The following is a 15360-nucleotide window of genomic DNA, read 5'->3' as shown; positions in this document are numbered from 1 at the left end:
GCTTTTTAAAACGTTGACCGCAGATCGTAGGTATTAATCAATCAATGTAATGTAACACATGCTTTCCGTTCAACGAATTTAATATTTTATCATACCATCGACTTAATAATACCGACAGATCACTTATTGTTTGTTTTACTATACACTTTCTTTATTGCTTTTTATTTGTCAACTTCAGAATGAGTAACAAAGTCTAAAACATTAACGGCAATTGCCAAGCGTACATCAGGGCCTTGTTTTTTTAACACGTTCAACGCGGATCGTATATAATAATTTATTAATTTAAATAATAAAATAATAATATAAATTTGCGAAGAAAATCGAGCCTTAGTTTTGTCTGCAACACATGCTTTCTGTGAAACTAAATATTTTTTCTATTTTTTGTTTTTGTTTTTAACACGGTCACCGCCGATCGTATTTATCAATTAATGTATAATGTATATTGTTATACCATATAAATTTTCAAACGCTGGCTTAGTTTTAGTGTGCACCATATGCATTTCGTTAGACGAATTGAATATTTTATAATGCCACAAACATAATAATGCAGACCAATCAATTGTTCTTTTCAACTGTCTTATTAAATTTAGAATGAGCGTCTTCAACATAAGTCGGAGCTGCACAGTGTATGTTAACCACGGGCAAGACCGCGCTCAACGTAAGTATACATTTGTATAAGATCATTGGTTAATATATTATATATTATCTACCCGTTTCAGAATTTTATAACTGTTATGTATATTATGTATATAATTGTAATTTATATTGTAGCCAAGCCCAGAGGTGGCCCGTCGAAAGGGGGCGGTGGTGGTGGTGATGGCGATGGCGGTGGCGGTGGAGGTCGCGACCGAAGTAAGCATACATTTGTATAAGACTATTGGTTAATATATATATATTGTATACAATTAGAAACGATTAAAATTATATCTACCCGTTTCAGAATGCTATAACTGTGGTAAACAGGGACATTTGTCCCGGGATTGCGGTGAGTGTTTACTTTACATATTCCTTAATAACAGTCTTAATATTATGTATATAATTGTAATTTATATTGTAGCCAAGTCCAGAGGTGGTCCGTCCAAAAGGGGCGGTGGCGGTGGCGGTGGCGGTGTCAGGGGTCGTGATGGTGGTAGGCGGAGGGGTGGTGATGGTGGTAGGCGGCGGCCGTCGTCAAGCGTAAGGATATATTAGTATATTTAAAAAGACATTCAAGTTTTCGAAATCAAAAAATCTAATTAAACAAATTATTTTCAGGACGGTCTACTGAAAACGGCCTCGCCGCGGCCGAAGAAGGTAAGGATATATATTTAGTATAATTAAAAAAAGCGTTCAAGTTTTCGAAATTGATAAATCTAATTAAACAAATTTTTCAGGACCGTAGGCAGACGGAAAGTCGGAGGCCGCCGAACGTAATGATATATTAGTAATTAGTATATTTAAAATAATTATCAAGTTTTTGAAATTTATAAATCTAATTAAACAAATTATTTTCAGGAGGCCAGCAGTAGTCGACCAGCAGACGTAAGGATATATTAGTATATTAAAAAAAAGCTATTGAGTTTTTGAAATTTATAAATCTAATTAACAAATTATTTTCAGGAGGCCAGCAGTAGTCGACCAGCAGACGTAAGGATATATTAGTATATTAAAAAAAAGCTATTGAGTTTTTGAAATTTATAAATCTAATTAAACAAATTATTTTCAGGAGGCCAGCAGTAGTCGACCAGCAGACGTAAGGATATATTAGTATATTAAAAAAAAGCTATTGAGTTTTTGAAATTTATAAATCTAATTAAACAAATTATTTTCAGGAGGCCAGCAGTAGTCGACCAGCAGACGTAAGGATATATTAGTATATTAAAAAAAAGCTATTGAGTTTTTGAAATTTATAAATCTAATTAAACAAATTATTTTCAGGAGGCCAGCAGTAGTCGACCAGCAGACGTAAGGATATATTAGTATATTAAAAAAAAGCTATTGAGTTTTTGAAATTTATAAATCTAATTAAACAAATTTTTCAGGACCTCAATCAGACCGCCGAAACTGCGCAGCCGCCAAACGTAAGGATATATTAGTATATAATATATTTAAGAAAAATTCAAGTTTTGTCTAATCAAACACATTATTTTCAGGAGCTCTACGTCACAGCAAGGGAGACGCCACCGAGCCCACCGCCAAACGTCGTAAGGATATAATATAAATACTTTAGTTTTTGAAATTAATAATTCTAATCAAACATATCATTTTCAGGTACCGATAGCAGACACCCAATAAGTGAGTTTTTAACAGGAACATTTTTTCTCAACAAAAATTTTTCTATGTTTATTTGTTATGTTTTTTTCAGATGATCAATAAAACATGACTATATCATTTAAAATTATATTTTATTTTCCTTTTCCTCTCCTACTGGATATTTTTAAATTACTATGTGTGTACTTTGGGTACAGTATGAAGGATTTTTTTAAATTTCTATTAGTTACCAAAAACATAATATAGTTCATACTATTACAACACAATAAATTATGTGTGGTGTGTGGATCAAATAAGAGTTATAAATAGTTATAATGGTTGTCAGGATGTCAGTGAAGTTAATGACATTAGGTAGGTATTGCATGGGATGTCTAAAGATTTGCATGTAACAAAATTAAAGATTTTAGAATCAATATACTACAATGAGTAAAACAAATACAACCTAAATTGTATACATATTTCCATTGTTAAAGTAATTTAATTTCATGTGTAATAATAATATAAAACTAATAAAAACTAATAAAAAAGTAAATAATATAATATGTGTTTCCGTCTCATCCGAGAGTTACTTTTCATAGCAATTGATCCAGTGGCAAAATAAATTATATCAATTCACGGTGACCTAGTATGTAGTAGCACACTACATAATATTAAAGTTTTTAGTGAATAAAATAGTATCATCAATGGTGTTTTATTATGTAAAACAAATTATGTAAAAAATAATCAACAGCAATTTGCAGTGTTGTAGCGTGTACAAAATGTTGCATTACACATTATCTTATATAATAAATTATAAACTAAATATTGTTATTAAGATATCCAATTGTGTGTATAGTATCAATGGTTTTTTAAATTGTTATTTTAGTTATATTAGTCGGGTTAGGTTCTACCCATGTACCAAATAGGACAAAACTGTTGTGCTTATTAATTTACTGTATTTTAAAAAAATTGTTATTGAACAAATGGTGTTTAACACAAAACAAATACTCTTTTACTGAGCAAAACAATTAATACAATGTCAATTATATAAATATTGAAATAATTACATTTATATATAGTAAGTAAATAGTAATAAAATTTAATTATATAGAATCTAATAGTAATGAAATCTCAATCATGAGTAAAACAATTAATAAAAATATGTCAATACGTTAATACAATTAAGTAATGTCTCAACCATTAATACAATATAAATCAATCAAGTAGTTCAGCGAAATACAGTGTACAAAATATTAAAAATATTGTGAGTACAGTGAAATTGACTGATTAATGTCAATAGCATATATATGATTACATAAAAACAAAGGAGAACCATTAATACAATATAAATTAATACTACTTAAGAAAGAAATACAACAATAAAATGGTGTAATAAATATTGGGAACATAGTGAAATTAACTTATTAATGTTATTTATACATCATATAATATAGGTACATTAGAATCTTAATGTGTGAAATAAAATACAACATTTAAATTAAATTGTCTGTACTATCTGTACTATATCATACTATTCAATAGGATGTGGTACAATACAAATAACACAGACATTACATACATTGTTTGACATTAGTTACGAATTCACATTATAGTGAATTCGCATCCAGAGAGAACCACGAGGAGGTTGTCAAACTTTCTCTCCGTTAAGCCCGAAGGCAAGGTCCACGAAGTACCTCCACACAGACCACGTAGAACAGCGGTGTAACGTATTATGTTTGAAAAATATGTCACACATGTTAGGTTTAAAGTCACCTAGACTATCATCATCATCTTTGAACATCGGGCGCATGTAGAACACAGACCACGTAGAACAGCGGTGTAACGTATTATGTTTGAAAAATATGTCACACATGTTAGGTTTAAAGTCACCTAGACTATCATCATCATCTTTGACCATCGGGCGCATGTAGAACACATACCACGTAGAACAGCGGTGTAACGTATTATGTTTGAAAAATATGTTACACGTGTTAGGTTTAAAGTCACCTAGACTATCAGCAGGCGTCACCTAATTATAATATACTTACCATTGTCACCACTCGTTGCATTACAGAACTTCCCTGTACACTATGTTCTTGGTGACGAATCGGCCGCTGTCATCGGCGTACATGCCGACTCTCACGGACTGTGCGTTTCTCACCCTCGAAAACGCTACGTACAGTTGCCCGTGCGTGAACACAGGCGACGTCAGTAACAAACCTACACGGTCGAACGTCTGACCCTGCGACTTGTTGATGGTCATGGCGAACGACAATCTCACCGGGAATTGAAGGCGCCGCAGTAAGATGGGCAGGTCGTCCTCACCGCTGGACGTGAGCGGTATCTTGGGCACGACGATGTCGTCGTCCTGTGCTTCACCGCCCAAAATCCTAGCCTTGAAATTGTGACGCCGCAGTTCGGTGACCACCAACCTCGTACCGTTGCACAGTCGTCTCCTCGGATCGAGATTTCTGAGCAACATCACGATGCACCCCACCTTCAACGTCAGCCGGTACGGCGGCAGGCCGTCCGGTTCCAAGCTGTTGAGGAACTCCGTGGGAAAATTGGCCACTTCGTCGGGATCGTCCGCCATCATGGTGTCGACGGCGGTGTAGCTCATCTGAGCACCGTCGACGCGCTCCAGCACGTCCCTGTTGACACCTCTACAGTCTTCGTTGGTGGGACACACAACGATTCTCCGAGCGAATTCGTCGACGTTGGCCAACGACATTTGCTGCGGGTACACGAAATCGATCAAATCATCAACGTCGCATACCATTTGCCGCGGGATTTGCACGGTGTTCGGAACGCCGTCGACCGCGGGCAGTCGGCCGTTGCCGAGCTCAAGCAACCAAGTCGCAAAGTCCGCGTCGTGGTCCGCGCGCATGTTCTGGACCAGATTGAAGCGCTCCATGACGCGCCAAAGACCGTTTTCCTTGATCGACGACATGACGATCTCGGCTCTCGTCCCTCTCCGGACCACGGGCAATATCTGCCTGAAGTCGCCGGCGAACAGCATGGTTTTACCGCCGAACGGTAATTCCGATGCCATGACGTCCCTGAGCAGGCGGTCCACCACCGTCAGTTGCAGTCCCGGCGACATTGGGGCTTCGTCCCAGACGATGAGCGCCGCGTTGCGTATCTTCTGCGCTCGCTCGGACTGCATGGTGACGCTGGACGTCGAGTCTTCGGTCAGCGTGCCGAAAGGCAGTCCGAACGTCGAGTGTACGGTCATGCCGCCGTCCATGAGCGACGCGGCGATACCGGTGAACGCCACGCACAACACCTCCCGCTGCGGAGGTCGGTGCCGAAGCGCCCATATCAGGCATCCGTACAGCGTCGTTTTTCCGGTACCCCCGGGTCCGTCGACGAAGAAAGTTTTCGCCACCTCGCGTTGGTCGTCGACGGCCGCCATCACGCGGTCGTACACCGTTCGCTGTTCGGCGTTCAAGGCGTCTACTTGTGGGGCCCACCGTGCCGCCGCGTCTATTGCCCGTAACAGCGCGTCGTCCTGCAGCGGTTCCAGTAGACGGGGGTCGGCGAGGGGCAGACCGTAGTCGCCCGGCGATTTCCGGTGTACACGAAGTAGATCCTCGATGGCCGCCAGACACGCGGCCCTCGCGCGGTCGACGTCTTGGAGACGGCGGTTGAAGTCCTCCATCATGTTTGCTTCGTTCGCCTCGTACAACGCCAGCGGGTTTGAGGGCTCGCAGAACACCAGTATAGTGACGAACAGATACCGCAGCTGCCGCGGTGTGTCCAACGTCGCCGATTCCGTCAAGCAATCCCGCCACGCTCGGTCGTCTTCCAATAATCCGAGTGCAACGGCAGCCGCCGTGAATGTTTCGTGAACGACCCCGTCCACCGTCCTTATGTCTTGAAAGGACTTCGGGCCTCTTCGGTTCAGAAGTAGCAATCTCAGGTGGAAACGGTCCCGGTCCAGTGGGTTTACTATGTACATCCGAGCCAACGTAACGTTTGCCATCCGAATCCGCCGCGGCAACCATTGGGTGACATTTCTTACGAGTACGTTTTCTTGATTACGTGGCATCTGCCAGGTGTAATGCGTCGGTATTTCTTGGTACAAGTATTGTCGAGCATTCACGTCTGTTGTGTTGAGCGCGAAGAACTGCGTGAGTTTCGTACTACGCACAGCTTGGTTCTGTAGCCGTTCTTCTGCTTGGCCCGGCGCAAAGTACACGTTCTGACGACCCTCCAGGTGGACAGGAAGTCTGACGACCGTGTGACTTTTGCCGTGCAATTTGTACGAAAACAACCGCCAGATGCCTTCTGGTGGGCTGACATATCTTGAGTTTACGTAACTGAAAATTAATATTGAAAAGATAACTAACAATGGCTCTATAGATGATACCGTCTGGTGTTGTGATTGGTATTATTATTATTATATAATTCAAGTAAATGTAATTAATTTTTTGTTCTGTAGACACATAGCATTGCATTACAATGTGCATATGACGAAGAATCCCTACAACCGTTGAACGGTGTTTAAACGTTTGCCATACAATAAATGTGACTGATATATTATGATGTTTTGATAAATAAATGTCGTGAAATGTCAACTCGAGTAGCTAAATATAATCATAGTGGACGTCTAGTCTAGTGACATAAAAGTTATAGTTATATAAGTATACAATTTAATCTATAATGTACAGAGTTGGTATTAGTATATTAGTAGTATATTAGGTGATCAAGGTGATAACAGTGTACACATAAAATATTCAAAATTTAAATTATTATTATTATTATTATTATTATATTATATTATATTTTAAAATTTGTATCAGGTGGAATACATTATAACTGTATAATATTATTTAAGAATGGCAAAGCTGTAGGAATGTTAATTTATGCCAACGAAAATAACAATCCATAAAAGCGTGTTTCACATTGCCGAGGTGTTGAAGTTTACAATTTGAGACAGTATATTATGTGATCACGGTTAAACTTAGATCAGGTTATAAACCAAAATTTATATCTATTAGGTATGTTAGTTAATTGGTGTACTTAATGTCATTGATGTTCAGTTCTGTATGCAATGTAATGTGTATAAACAACTTGAATGAAAAAGCATAAAATAACAAATTTAATGTAATAATAATAATACCTAAAAAACACACATTAAATGTTAAGTATATAATATAGCTAGTATACAATAGTAAAAAAACTAAAAGTTATCGGTAAACGATTACAACTACCCTAAAAACCTAAAAAATAGTGAGTAAAATAATTCATACACACTGGACACACTGCTAAAAATGACACATGCATAAAATATTGTTATATGCTAATAATGATGGAATGGTAATAATTTTCAATGTAATACCTATAATAAAAATCTATCAATAATAATGTAGACCACCTATAGAACTCTCTGTAGAAGTACATAATATAAGGTACAACCTACATATTAATTAATATATAATATTATAAAAATCTTAAGACACTATTAAATCATTTATTAATTAACTATTTATTTAATTTATGTTTAATACTGTATGCAATAGAATGTTTATTATACACAGCTTGAATGAAGATACATGAAAAAAAGGATTAAATGTAATATAAAATTATAAAATTAATATATAATATTATAAAAATCTTAAGACACTATTAAATCATTTATTAATTAACTATTTATTTAATTTATGTTTAATACTGTATGCAATAGAATGTTTATTATACACAGCTTGAATGAAGACACATGAAAAAAAGGATTAAATGTAATATAAAATTATAAAAATCTTAGACACTATTGATGGGAATTATTAAAAATTAATAAATGATTTATTAGTTAACTATTTATTCAATTGATGTTTATTACTGTATAATAATAATAGTTAATAAATGTAGAAGTTCCTAAAGTTTTGCTCAACTGAATATTCTTATTAAAATTTAGAAATGTTTTCATAAAAAAGTAAAGTTCTTTAATCATTAAAATTTTAGTTTTTAGCCAATGTCAAACCAAAGTAATTTTATTATTTCAAACTAAAACGTGTACATATTTAAAATTAAAAACAAAACAAGAGTAATACAATGGAATAAAAACAAATGTAATTAAGTAACAGAATTTTTAAATTTAAGATTTTTATGTGAATTTTAAAAATTGTCCAATTTAATATTTAAAATTCCTGAACATAAAAAGTAGTAAACACACTAATTAAACATATACAATATACTATTATAATCATTATACCTAAATTTAGAAATATGTAAATTATTATAAAATTAAGTTAAGACTCACTTGGCAATCTCATCCTGGTCCTGAACTTCCAACGTCACACGGTCGTGTCCCTTGTATATATACTTGTAGATATACATGACACTCTTTATGGACGTGCATATCTCGACGTTGATGTGCGCGTCATACTTGGCCAGAAGGTAAGGGTTGTATGGCACTACACACTCGTTACCAACCTCACGACCTCTCACAAGTACCACCCGGCCGTCATCCGGTCGGCGGTACTTTGGATATCCGCCGTCCGCAACGTACACAGTCTCCTCTGCGTACGCTTTCGGGAAATCTTTGGAGCATTTGTTGTCCACCATGCACGGACACTGTGGATTGACTGTTCCACACGGCCCGTGGATCATGTGAGACTTGACGCAGTCGTGTAAGCGCCTGTCGATTGCGGGGTCCGGCAAGAAGGCGCAAACCACGTCGTCCACGTCCTCGGCCGTGCGGAACTTACAGTCCTCTGCCAGGATTATCAGTATATGCGCATGGGGCAGACCACGTTTCTGAAACTCGATAGTGTACACGTAAGCGCCGACATTACCAAACACACGATTCACAGTTATGTCACCTATTAGCTCCTGTAGCTTCCTGTTGAACACTCTGGCCACCAGGTCCGGCCTGTCGCTTGCCGTGCTGTGGGCAGCCAGGTTTTCAGTGATCTCTGGCCACCTGGGATTGCACGTAAACGTTATGAACAGGTCGGGTTTCCCTTTGGTACGCACTATGGTGATGGCGTCTTGATAATTCATCTTGTTGAATCGGTCGCTACCCGTGAACGTCGACGGCAATATGACCCTACGCCCGACCGCCATGGGATCGACGTGGAGCTGTTGGTTCACATGGTCCATGAGCCCTTGATACGCTTCGGCGAGGAGATCCCTCTGGTGCAAACGTATGTAGTTCAGATTGTTCGACTCCATTCGAACATACTGGTCGCACACATACATCTGCAACAAGAACCGACCTTGATGTAATAAACTAAACAGTTCATGCCTTTGGTCGTTATTTCCCTGATATCTAACAGCCAAACGGTAGCACGCAAACTCTCTGATACTGTTGCGATTGCGGACATTGTTTCGTCGGTTGCCCGCTTGCAACATCCCGTTATGCCAACCGGCCTCGCCGTACGGGAAAAACAGCGGATACAACATCGGATCCGAGTGACACGACCCTTGTGAAATGTAACGAATGGTATATATTATTTAAAGTGAATTGCTAAATCAACGATTTGTAGTAGCTGGGGGTTAGAGGATGGAGTTGTGATTGTGTTGTGAGTATAGCAAGTACATAACCGCAAAAGAAAGGCAATGTGTAAAAAAAATATTAACTCTGATCTCTTTGTATTCCAAGGATTTATAGTGTATATTTGTAAGTGATGTCTGTTATGAAGTCCAAACAAATCATGGAATTAAGCACCGAAGTAATGTGACTATATTATGTTTGATTATTGATAAATTATATAGTACACTACATACAAATCATAACACGACTTATTGTCATACTATCACTACAAGATGAACATAATTTATAATGAACATGGTTGTAAAGAATTTAATATTTTTAATTTAACTTTTTCTAATATTTTATGTATACATAGGTCCCCTAGCTCGAATAGCAATACCTGATCTATTATGATTAAATTATATCCTGAATAGAATTCCTGGCCTGTCTATTTAACATTCTAATCACTGATAAATCTTTGAACGACACTTATTATCGGAGATGCGAACAATAATATAATTATCCTTCATAGTCTTTCAAAAAAATAGGAGACCCTGCAGCGTGTATTTGTCAAAATATCAGTAAAGCTTATTAAAATAATTTTACCTCAGAATTTAATAGATTCATTCAGAAACTTAATTTAAAAAAGTAAAAATTAAGTAAAATGTACTATTAATTCTGAAAAAACTGTTTTTGTTGCGTTTTCTATTTATAATTCAACTCAGTTTTCTAAGCACAAACTAATAATATAAAATGATAGTCATAAAACTGACAGTGCATATTATTTTAAAGTTAAGAGATAAAAGTCAGATAATTAGGTTTAATATTAAGACTGCAATTTGAGATGGAACATCCATATACAACATATTAATATGCGCTTACAAACTATTATTACTTGACACTATATCAATCTATTTTACAATATGGGATAACTATATGGGGTGGTACCTCTGAAAACACACTACAACCACCAATATAATTTGATATACATAAATAAACGTGAATCTATAAGATACAACCTAAATATCAATTATTCAAAAAACAGTATTGGTCAGATATTTCTAGACTATTTAGGACCAACTTATTTCAATAATCTAGAAATTAATTTTAAGAGGTATCTAAGGTAACTAATTTGTTATCTCAATTACATAGTTTATAAGTTTCTCATTTTTGTTATAATTGTATCGAGTCTTTTTATAATTATATTATATTATTTTATTATTTTTTTGTTAAAAATTGTTATAATGTTTGATTTAAAACTGTTTGAATAAATAAATAAATAGTAAATTGTATATGCTGTGTAATCTCTCTAGCTAAATAGCTTGTTCAGTATCCTTATATTATTTTATTGATGATACACGTGATAAGTACTATATGTTGATCCCCGCTGTATTTAATGTATAATGATGTAATTTAGTAAAGTATTACTGCACAAGTGAACGGGTTAAGGTCGGTTTTGACCTAACGAATTAGTTATTAAGTAATTATATTTCAAAATAATGTCCAAAATGTAGTGTATACTTAATGTAAATTTAAAATCGCAGTGTCAGCTTTACTGTACAACAAAAACTATGATTCTATTTGATGGTGTTGATATTAATGTGCAATAAATATAGTGAATATAAGTGAACAATTTGAGACAGCTGTGTAAAAAATTGTGTTTTTAGTAAATAATTATTAACTAACCCGCTGGTATGGTTTGCATCCTGTGTTGCGGGTTGATTGGATTCGTATCGTAGATGACCAGATTAATGTCTCTTGGCGGACGACCCCCTTCACCTACGAACACGGCCGCAACTTCGTTTGCGGTAGGCAGGTTGTTTCGCCCGTCGTCCCGGGCCGCATCTCGGACAAAATGCATCGTCACTGGCCTAGGTCGCACACCTGCGGGATCGGCATCGGCTAGGTCTCTTTCTGCCAGCCACACCTCACGCATGTTCCTGGAACAAATATAGACATGTATATTTTTATAGTTAGACAGACTCCATGTAGAAATCATAAAAAAATCATTCAGTGCATTTAACTCTATAATTGTATAATTAACATAATACATAATAATAAATATATATATTATAAATGTGTGTGAAGTGTAGTAAGCTTAGGAGACCACATATAACAATAAAACCTATACTTCCTAAACCTATATAAATCCAAGCATTAAATTAGTAATATATTTTGGTATAATTATGATATAATAATAATAATTTTAATAATAAGATAAAATATAAAAACGTCCCAGCCCTAAGTTATATTTAATGTTACCTATATCATTCATAAGCACATATAACTCTGTTGGTAGCAGAGTAAAATTACATATAAAATTTAATATAATTTAAGTAATAAAGGTAAGAAAATTGAATTTTTGAATCAACATTAAGTAATAACTGCAGTATATTGGTAGCTGCGAGTGTCTAATATCAACGTAGTATCTAGTTTGACAGTTGACATAGTTAGTTTATTGGTTACAGTTTTTTTGTTTTTCTGTCTACTTTGAGAAAGGTATCTGTAAAAGAAATGTACTCTAAGGGGCAATTCCTATTCCTAATGTTAATAAATACAATAAATTTATATCTTACTTAAAAGCCATTGCGTACGGATTTACGTCCCGCAGAAAACCGTCCAATAGTCCCATCACAACTACGGACAGTTCACGCTGATTTCTCTGCAGAGCCATCCCAACGCGGCGGGTGTTGGCCTCTGCGGACTCGAGGAAATACAACTGACAGTAGTTGGCATCTACTCGGTCAACGGCCACGTCATTATTTATCCTCTGATAAGTTTGGCCTTGGATACACATCGTTCGCGGTCCACGCCCTCGCAAACGCCTGTCGTTTGTGCCACAGCTAAACGCAGCGAATGCCAGGGCGTTGTTGTACCGGCGAATGTCGTCTCGGAATCTACGACTATCCTGTGAATCTCCAATCAACAAACTCATTAGTAAAAAAGGGGCGGGCAACAACGCGTGTTGTCCTGCAGCGGTCACTTGACCGTTGTTACAGCAAGTGGAGAAGTGCCTATTGGCATCCCGGCCCACAACCTCGCCTTCGAAGTGGCGGGCGTTACACTGTGTGCAGATTCTGTTTAACGCGCCCGCGTTGTGCCGCTCTGGAAGCGGGTGTGTCACGCCTGCCTGCCTGTCAATTATTTGCGCACGCCCTCGGGGTTGTTCATCCACGGCAAGTGGTCGGAACTGCAATTTAAATGATAAGTTTTATTTATGGTTTTTTTATAAGTAAGACATATTTACTGACCTCTTCGTCGACGTCTGGCTGCAACTCGTCGAGCATGTCCTCAAACTCCAGTTCCGCTTGCACTTCGTCCATCTGCACTTCTACCACTTCCACGTCCTCCCATCCGTCCATCTGGACTTCTACCACTTCCACGTCATCCCCTCCGTCCATCTGGACCTCAACAAATTCCATGTCCTCCACCACTTCCATCTGGACCACCTCGTCCTCTACCACTTCCATCTGGACTACCTCGTCCTCCACTTCCTCCACACCTTCCATCAGGACCTCGACAAATTCAATGTCCTCCACCACCTCTACTCCTTCCACATCATCCCCTACATCCACTGGGACGCCAACGACTTCCACGTACTCCACACCCTCCACTGGGACGCCGACGACCTCCACGTGCTCTCTTTCTTCCATCTCGACGTCCCCAAGCACCTAAAAGTTAGGTTGAGTTTAGAGTAGGTACAATTGTATTGATAATTCTATATAATTATAATAATAACAACAATAATTATTGCTATCTATGACAGTAAGCGTAGGTACCTATAATATGCAATAAGTGAATTTATATGAAATAAGGTTTATGTCACACAAATAAAAGCATACATGTTGTGGTTCAAATTTTTTTTTAAATAGTTACAAAATAATGTTTAGCTGAATGTGTGTTCAATGTGATCAAGTCACACATATATACAAGCCCTGCCTAACCTTAATGCAATCTTTTATGATAACATTGCAGTAGGTATATTGAGATAATAAAAGATGCACTGAATTTTGTTACAGTGAAATAAATAAATTTTAACTTTAAATTAAAACTTTGGTTGAATGAAGTTTAAAAAGTGAGCTGTATATCGAACGCCATAACTATATCAAATATTGGCAATAAGGTTTGTAGAATGTTTTTGCTGTTGTCATTTTGTACTGGGAGTACAGTGTACCTACACACTTTATTTGAAATAAAATTAGTTATAAAATCATGTGAGAATTATAAACCATCAGCACAGCAAGTAGGCTATTGGATTTGGTTTGCAGTCTAGTAAAGTATCAAACTGTAGCCACTGTGAAATACCGCCCACATGGGTAAATTGAAATAATAAACACATATTAATGCACAAAAGTTGATATAGTAGGTAACATTTAAAATAAAGTGAGATAATTGTAACTTAAACCTAGGTCAGTAGTAAGTAGTGAGTAGTAGTAGTGGTAGTAATATTAAGAACAGTGTGAGGAAACGTTTAAGTATTTTGTTTATTGGTTGTAAACACCCATAATAAAAGTGAAAATACAGTGAGATTTTTTTGAACTGTGTAAGAAAACATTCCAAATGCCTATAATAATATAATAACTAACTGTAACCGTAGAACATGTATAATACTGCCATTGAAGTTGTGTGAGCACTGAAAAAAGTCTACCTAAATAACATAGTACAATGCTATTGGTTAAGATAAATGTTGTATTAAAAATTAACAAGTACCAATCATAGTACAAAGAAATCCACATATTAATAACTTTGAAGCATTGTAAAACTGTATTGCACTGTATAACAGTAAGTGTTATAGTGAAATCATATGATAATAATTTAAGATTTATGATATACCAATAAAAGTATACATGTTATAGTTAATTTTTCAGAGCTGTACAAAATAATGTTTAATTGAATGTGTAAGTAAGCTCTATCTAACAATCTATTGTTTGTATTAAGTATTGAAATAGTATAAACATTTCTAAGAGTACCACATGTGAAATGATAAAATACTTATCTAGTACACAACTTACAAATAAAGAAGAGTAGACCTAGGTCTGTAGTAAGTAGTAGTAGTAATATTAAGAACTGTAAGAAAACGTTTGAGTATTTTGTTTATTGGTTGTAAATACCCATAGTAAATGTCACAATAAGCTATGCCCATAAGACAGCAATGTTGTTTGTAATTTTTTAAAGAATAAAAACAATAAAAAAGAGTATAATTTAATACAGAATGTTAACCAACAACAATAACTTAATGCAAGTACCTATAGAATAGTATCAAAATGGGTATATTGAAATAATAAACCCATATGTGATATTTTAATGCACACTGTATTAGTGAGTATAGTAATGTAATGATCAAGCGAGTGAATCTTATACGGTAGGTGCAGCCCGACACTATTTGTTTAATAAAGTGATCAAAGGTTGTATGTTGGTTGTCACTCACTACTGACGGCACTGCTCCAACAGTTAGTCGACGGCGATGTACGGCTCCTCCGTAGTAATCATGACCGGCAACAAAATGCCTTGAACAGAGCTTGGAGTGAGCCAATATCTGTCGAGCATTGACACCATTGTCCTCGGTGAACATCACCCATTGACGCTTCCGATCGACATTTGCTGGAAAACTAATACAATCATCGTATCATGAATAGTTGTGTTATAATATGTCA

The 15360-nt window shown here is 36.5% G+C and overlaps 3 protein-coding genes across 3 annotated transcripts in view; 1 reads left to right on the top strand and 2 right to left on the bottom strand.

Moving 5' to 3' along the window:
* The first annotated feature begins 591 nt into the window (after window positions 1-591).
* LOC132932803 (uncharacterized) lies at window positions 592-2355 on the top strand. Its single transcript, XM_060999163.1, has 9 exons — window positions 592-658; window positions 772-852; window positions 941-985; window positions 1058-1153; window positions 1255-1293; window positions 2022-2060; window positions 2133-2183; window positions 2251-2274; window positions 2345-2355. The coding sequence occupies exons 1-9, from the start codon at window positions 592-594 to the stop codon at window positions 2353-2355; spliced, it is 453 nt and encodes a 150-aa protein (XP_060855146.1).
* A 1942-nt stretch (window positions 2356-4297) lies between these two features.
* LOC132932802 (ATP-dependent DNA helicase PIF1-like) lies at window positions 4298-5332 on the bottom strand. Its single transcript, XM_060999162.1, has one exon. The coding sequence runs from the start codon at window positions 5330-5332 to the stop codon at window positions 4298-4300; it is 1035 nt and encodes a 344-aa protein (XP_060855145.1).
* Window positions 5333-5460: 128 nt separating this feature from the next.
* LOC132932801 (uncharacterized) overlaps window positions 5461-15360 on the bottom strand; it is a 34441-nt gene continuing 24541 nt past the window's right edge. Inside the window, exons 4-10 of the mRNA XM_060999161.1 lie at window positions 15135-15315; window positions 12958-13377; window positions 12283-12896; window positions 11393-11646; window positions 8492-9656; window positions 5565-6551; window positions 5461-5521 (exon numbers count right to left, since the gene is read on the bottom strand). Coding sequence (XP_060855144.1) covers window positions 5461-5521; window positions 5565-6551; window positions 8492-9656; window positions 11393-11646; window positions 12283-12896; window positions 12958-13377; window positions 15135-15315 — 3682 coding nt within the window. The remainder of the gene's footprint in view (window positions 5522-5564; window positions 6552-8491; window positions 9657-11392; window positions 11647-12282; window positions 12897-12957; window positions 13378-15134; window positions 15316-15360) is intronic.

This window comes from Metopolophium dirhodum, chromosome 1, assembly GCF_019925205.1.
Source record: "Metopolophium dirhodum isolate CAU chromosome 1, ASM1992520v1, whole genome shotgun sequence".
NCBI classification, from domain to species: domain Eukaryota; kingdom Metazoa; phylum Arthropoda; class Insecta; order Hemiptera; family Aphididae; genus Metopolophium; species Metopolophium dirhodum.
The sequence above is the reverse complement of the archived record's forward strand: the minus strand, read 5'-3'. Positions and strand labels throughout refer to the sequence as shown.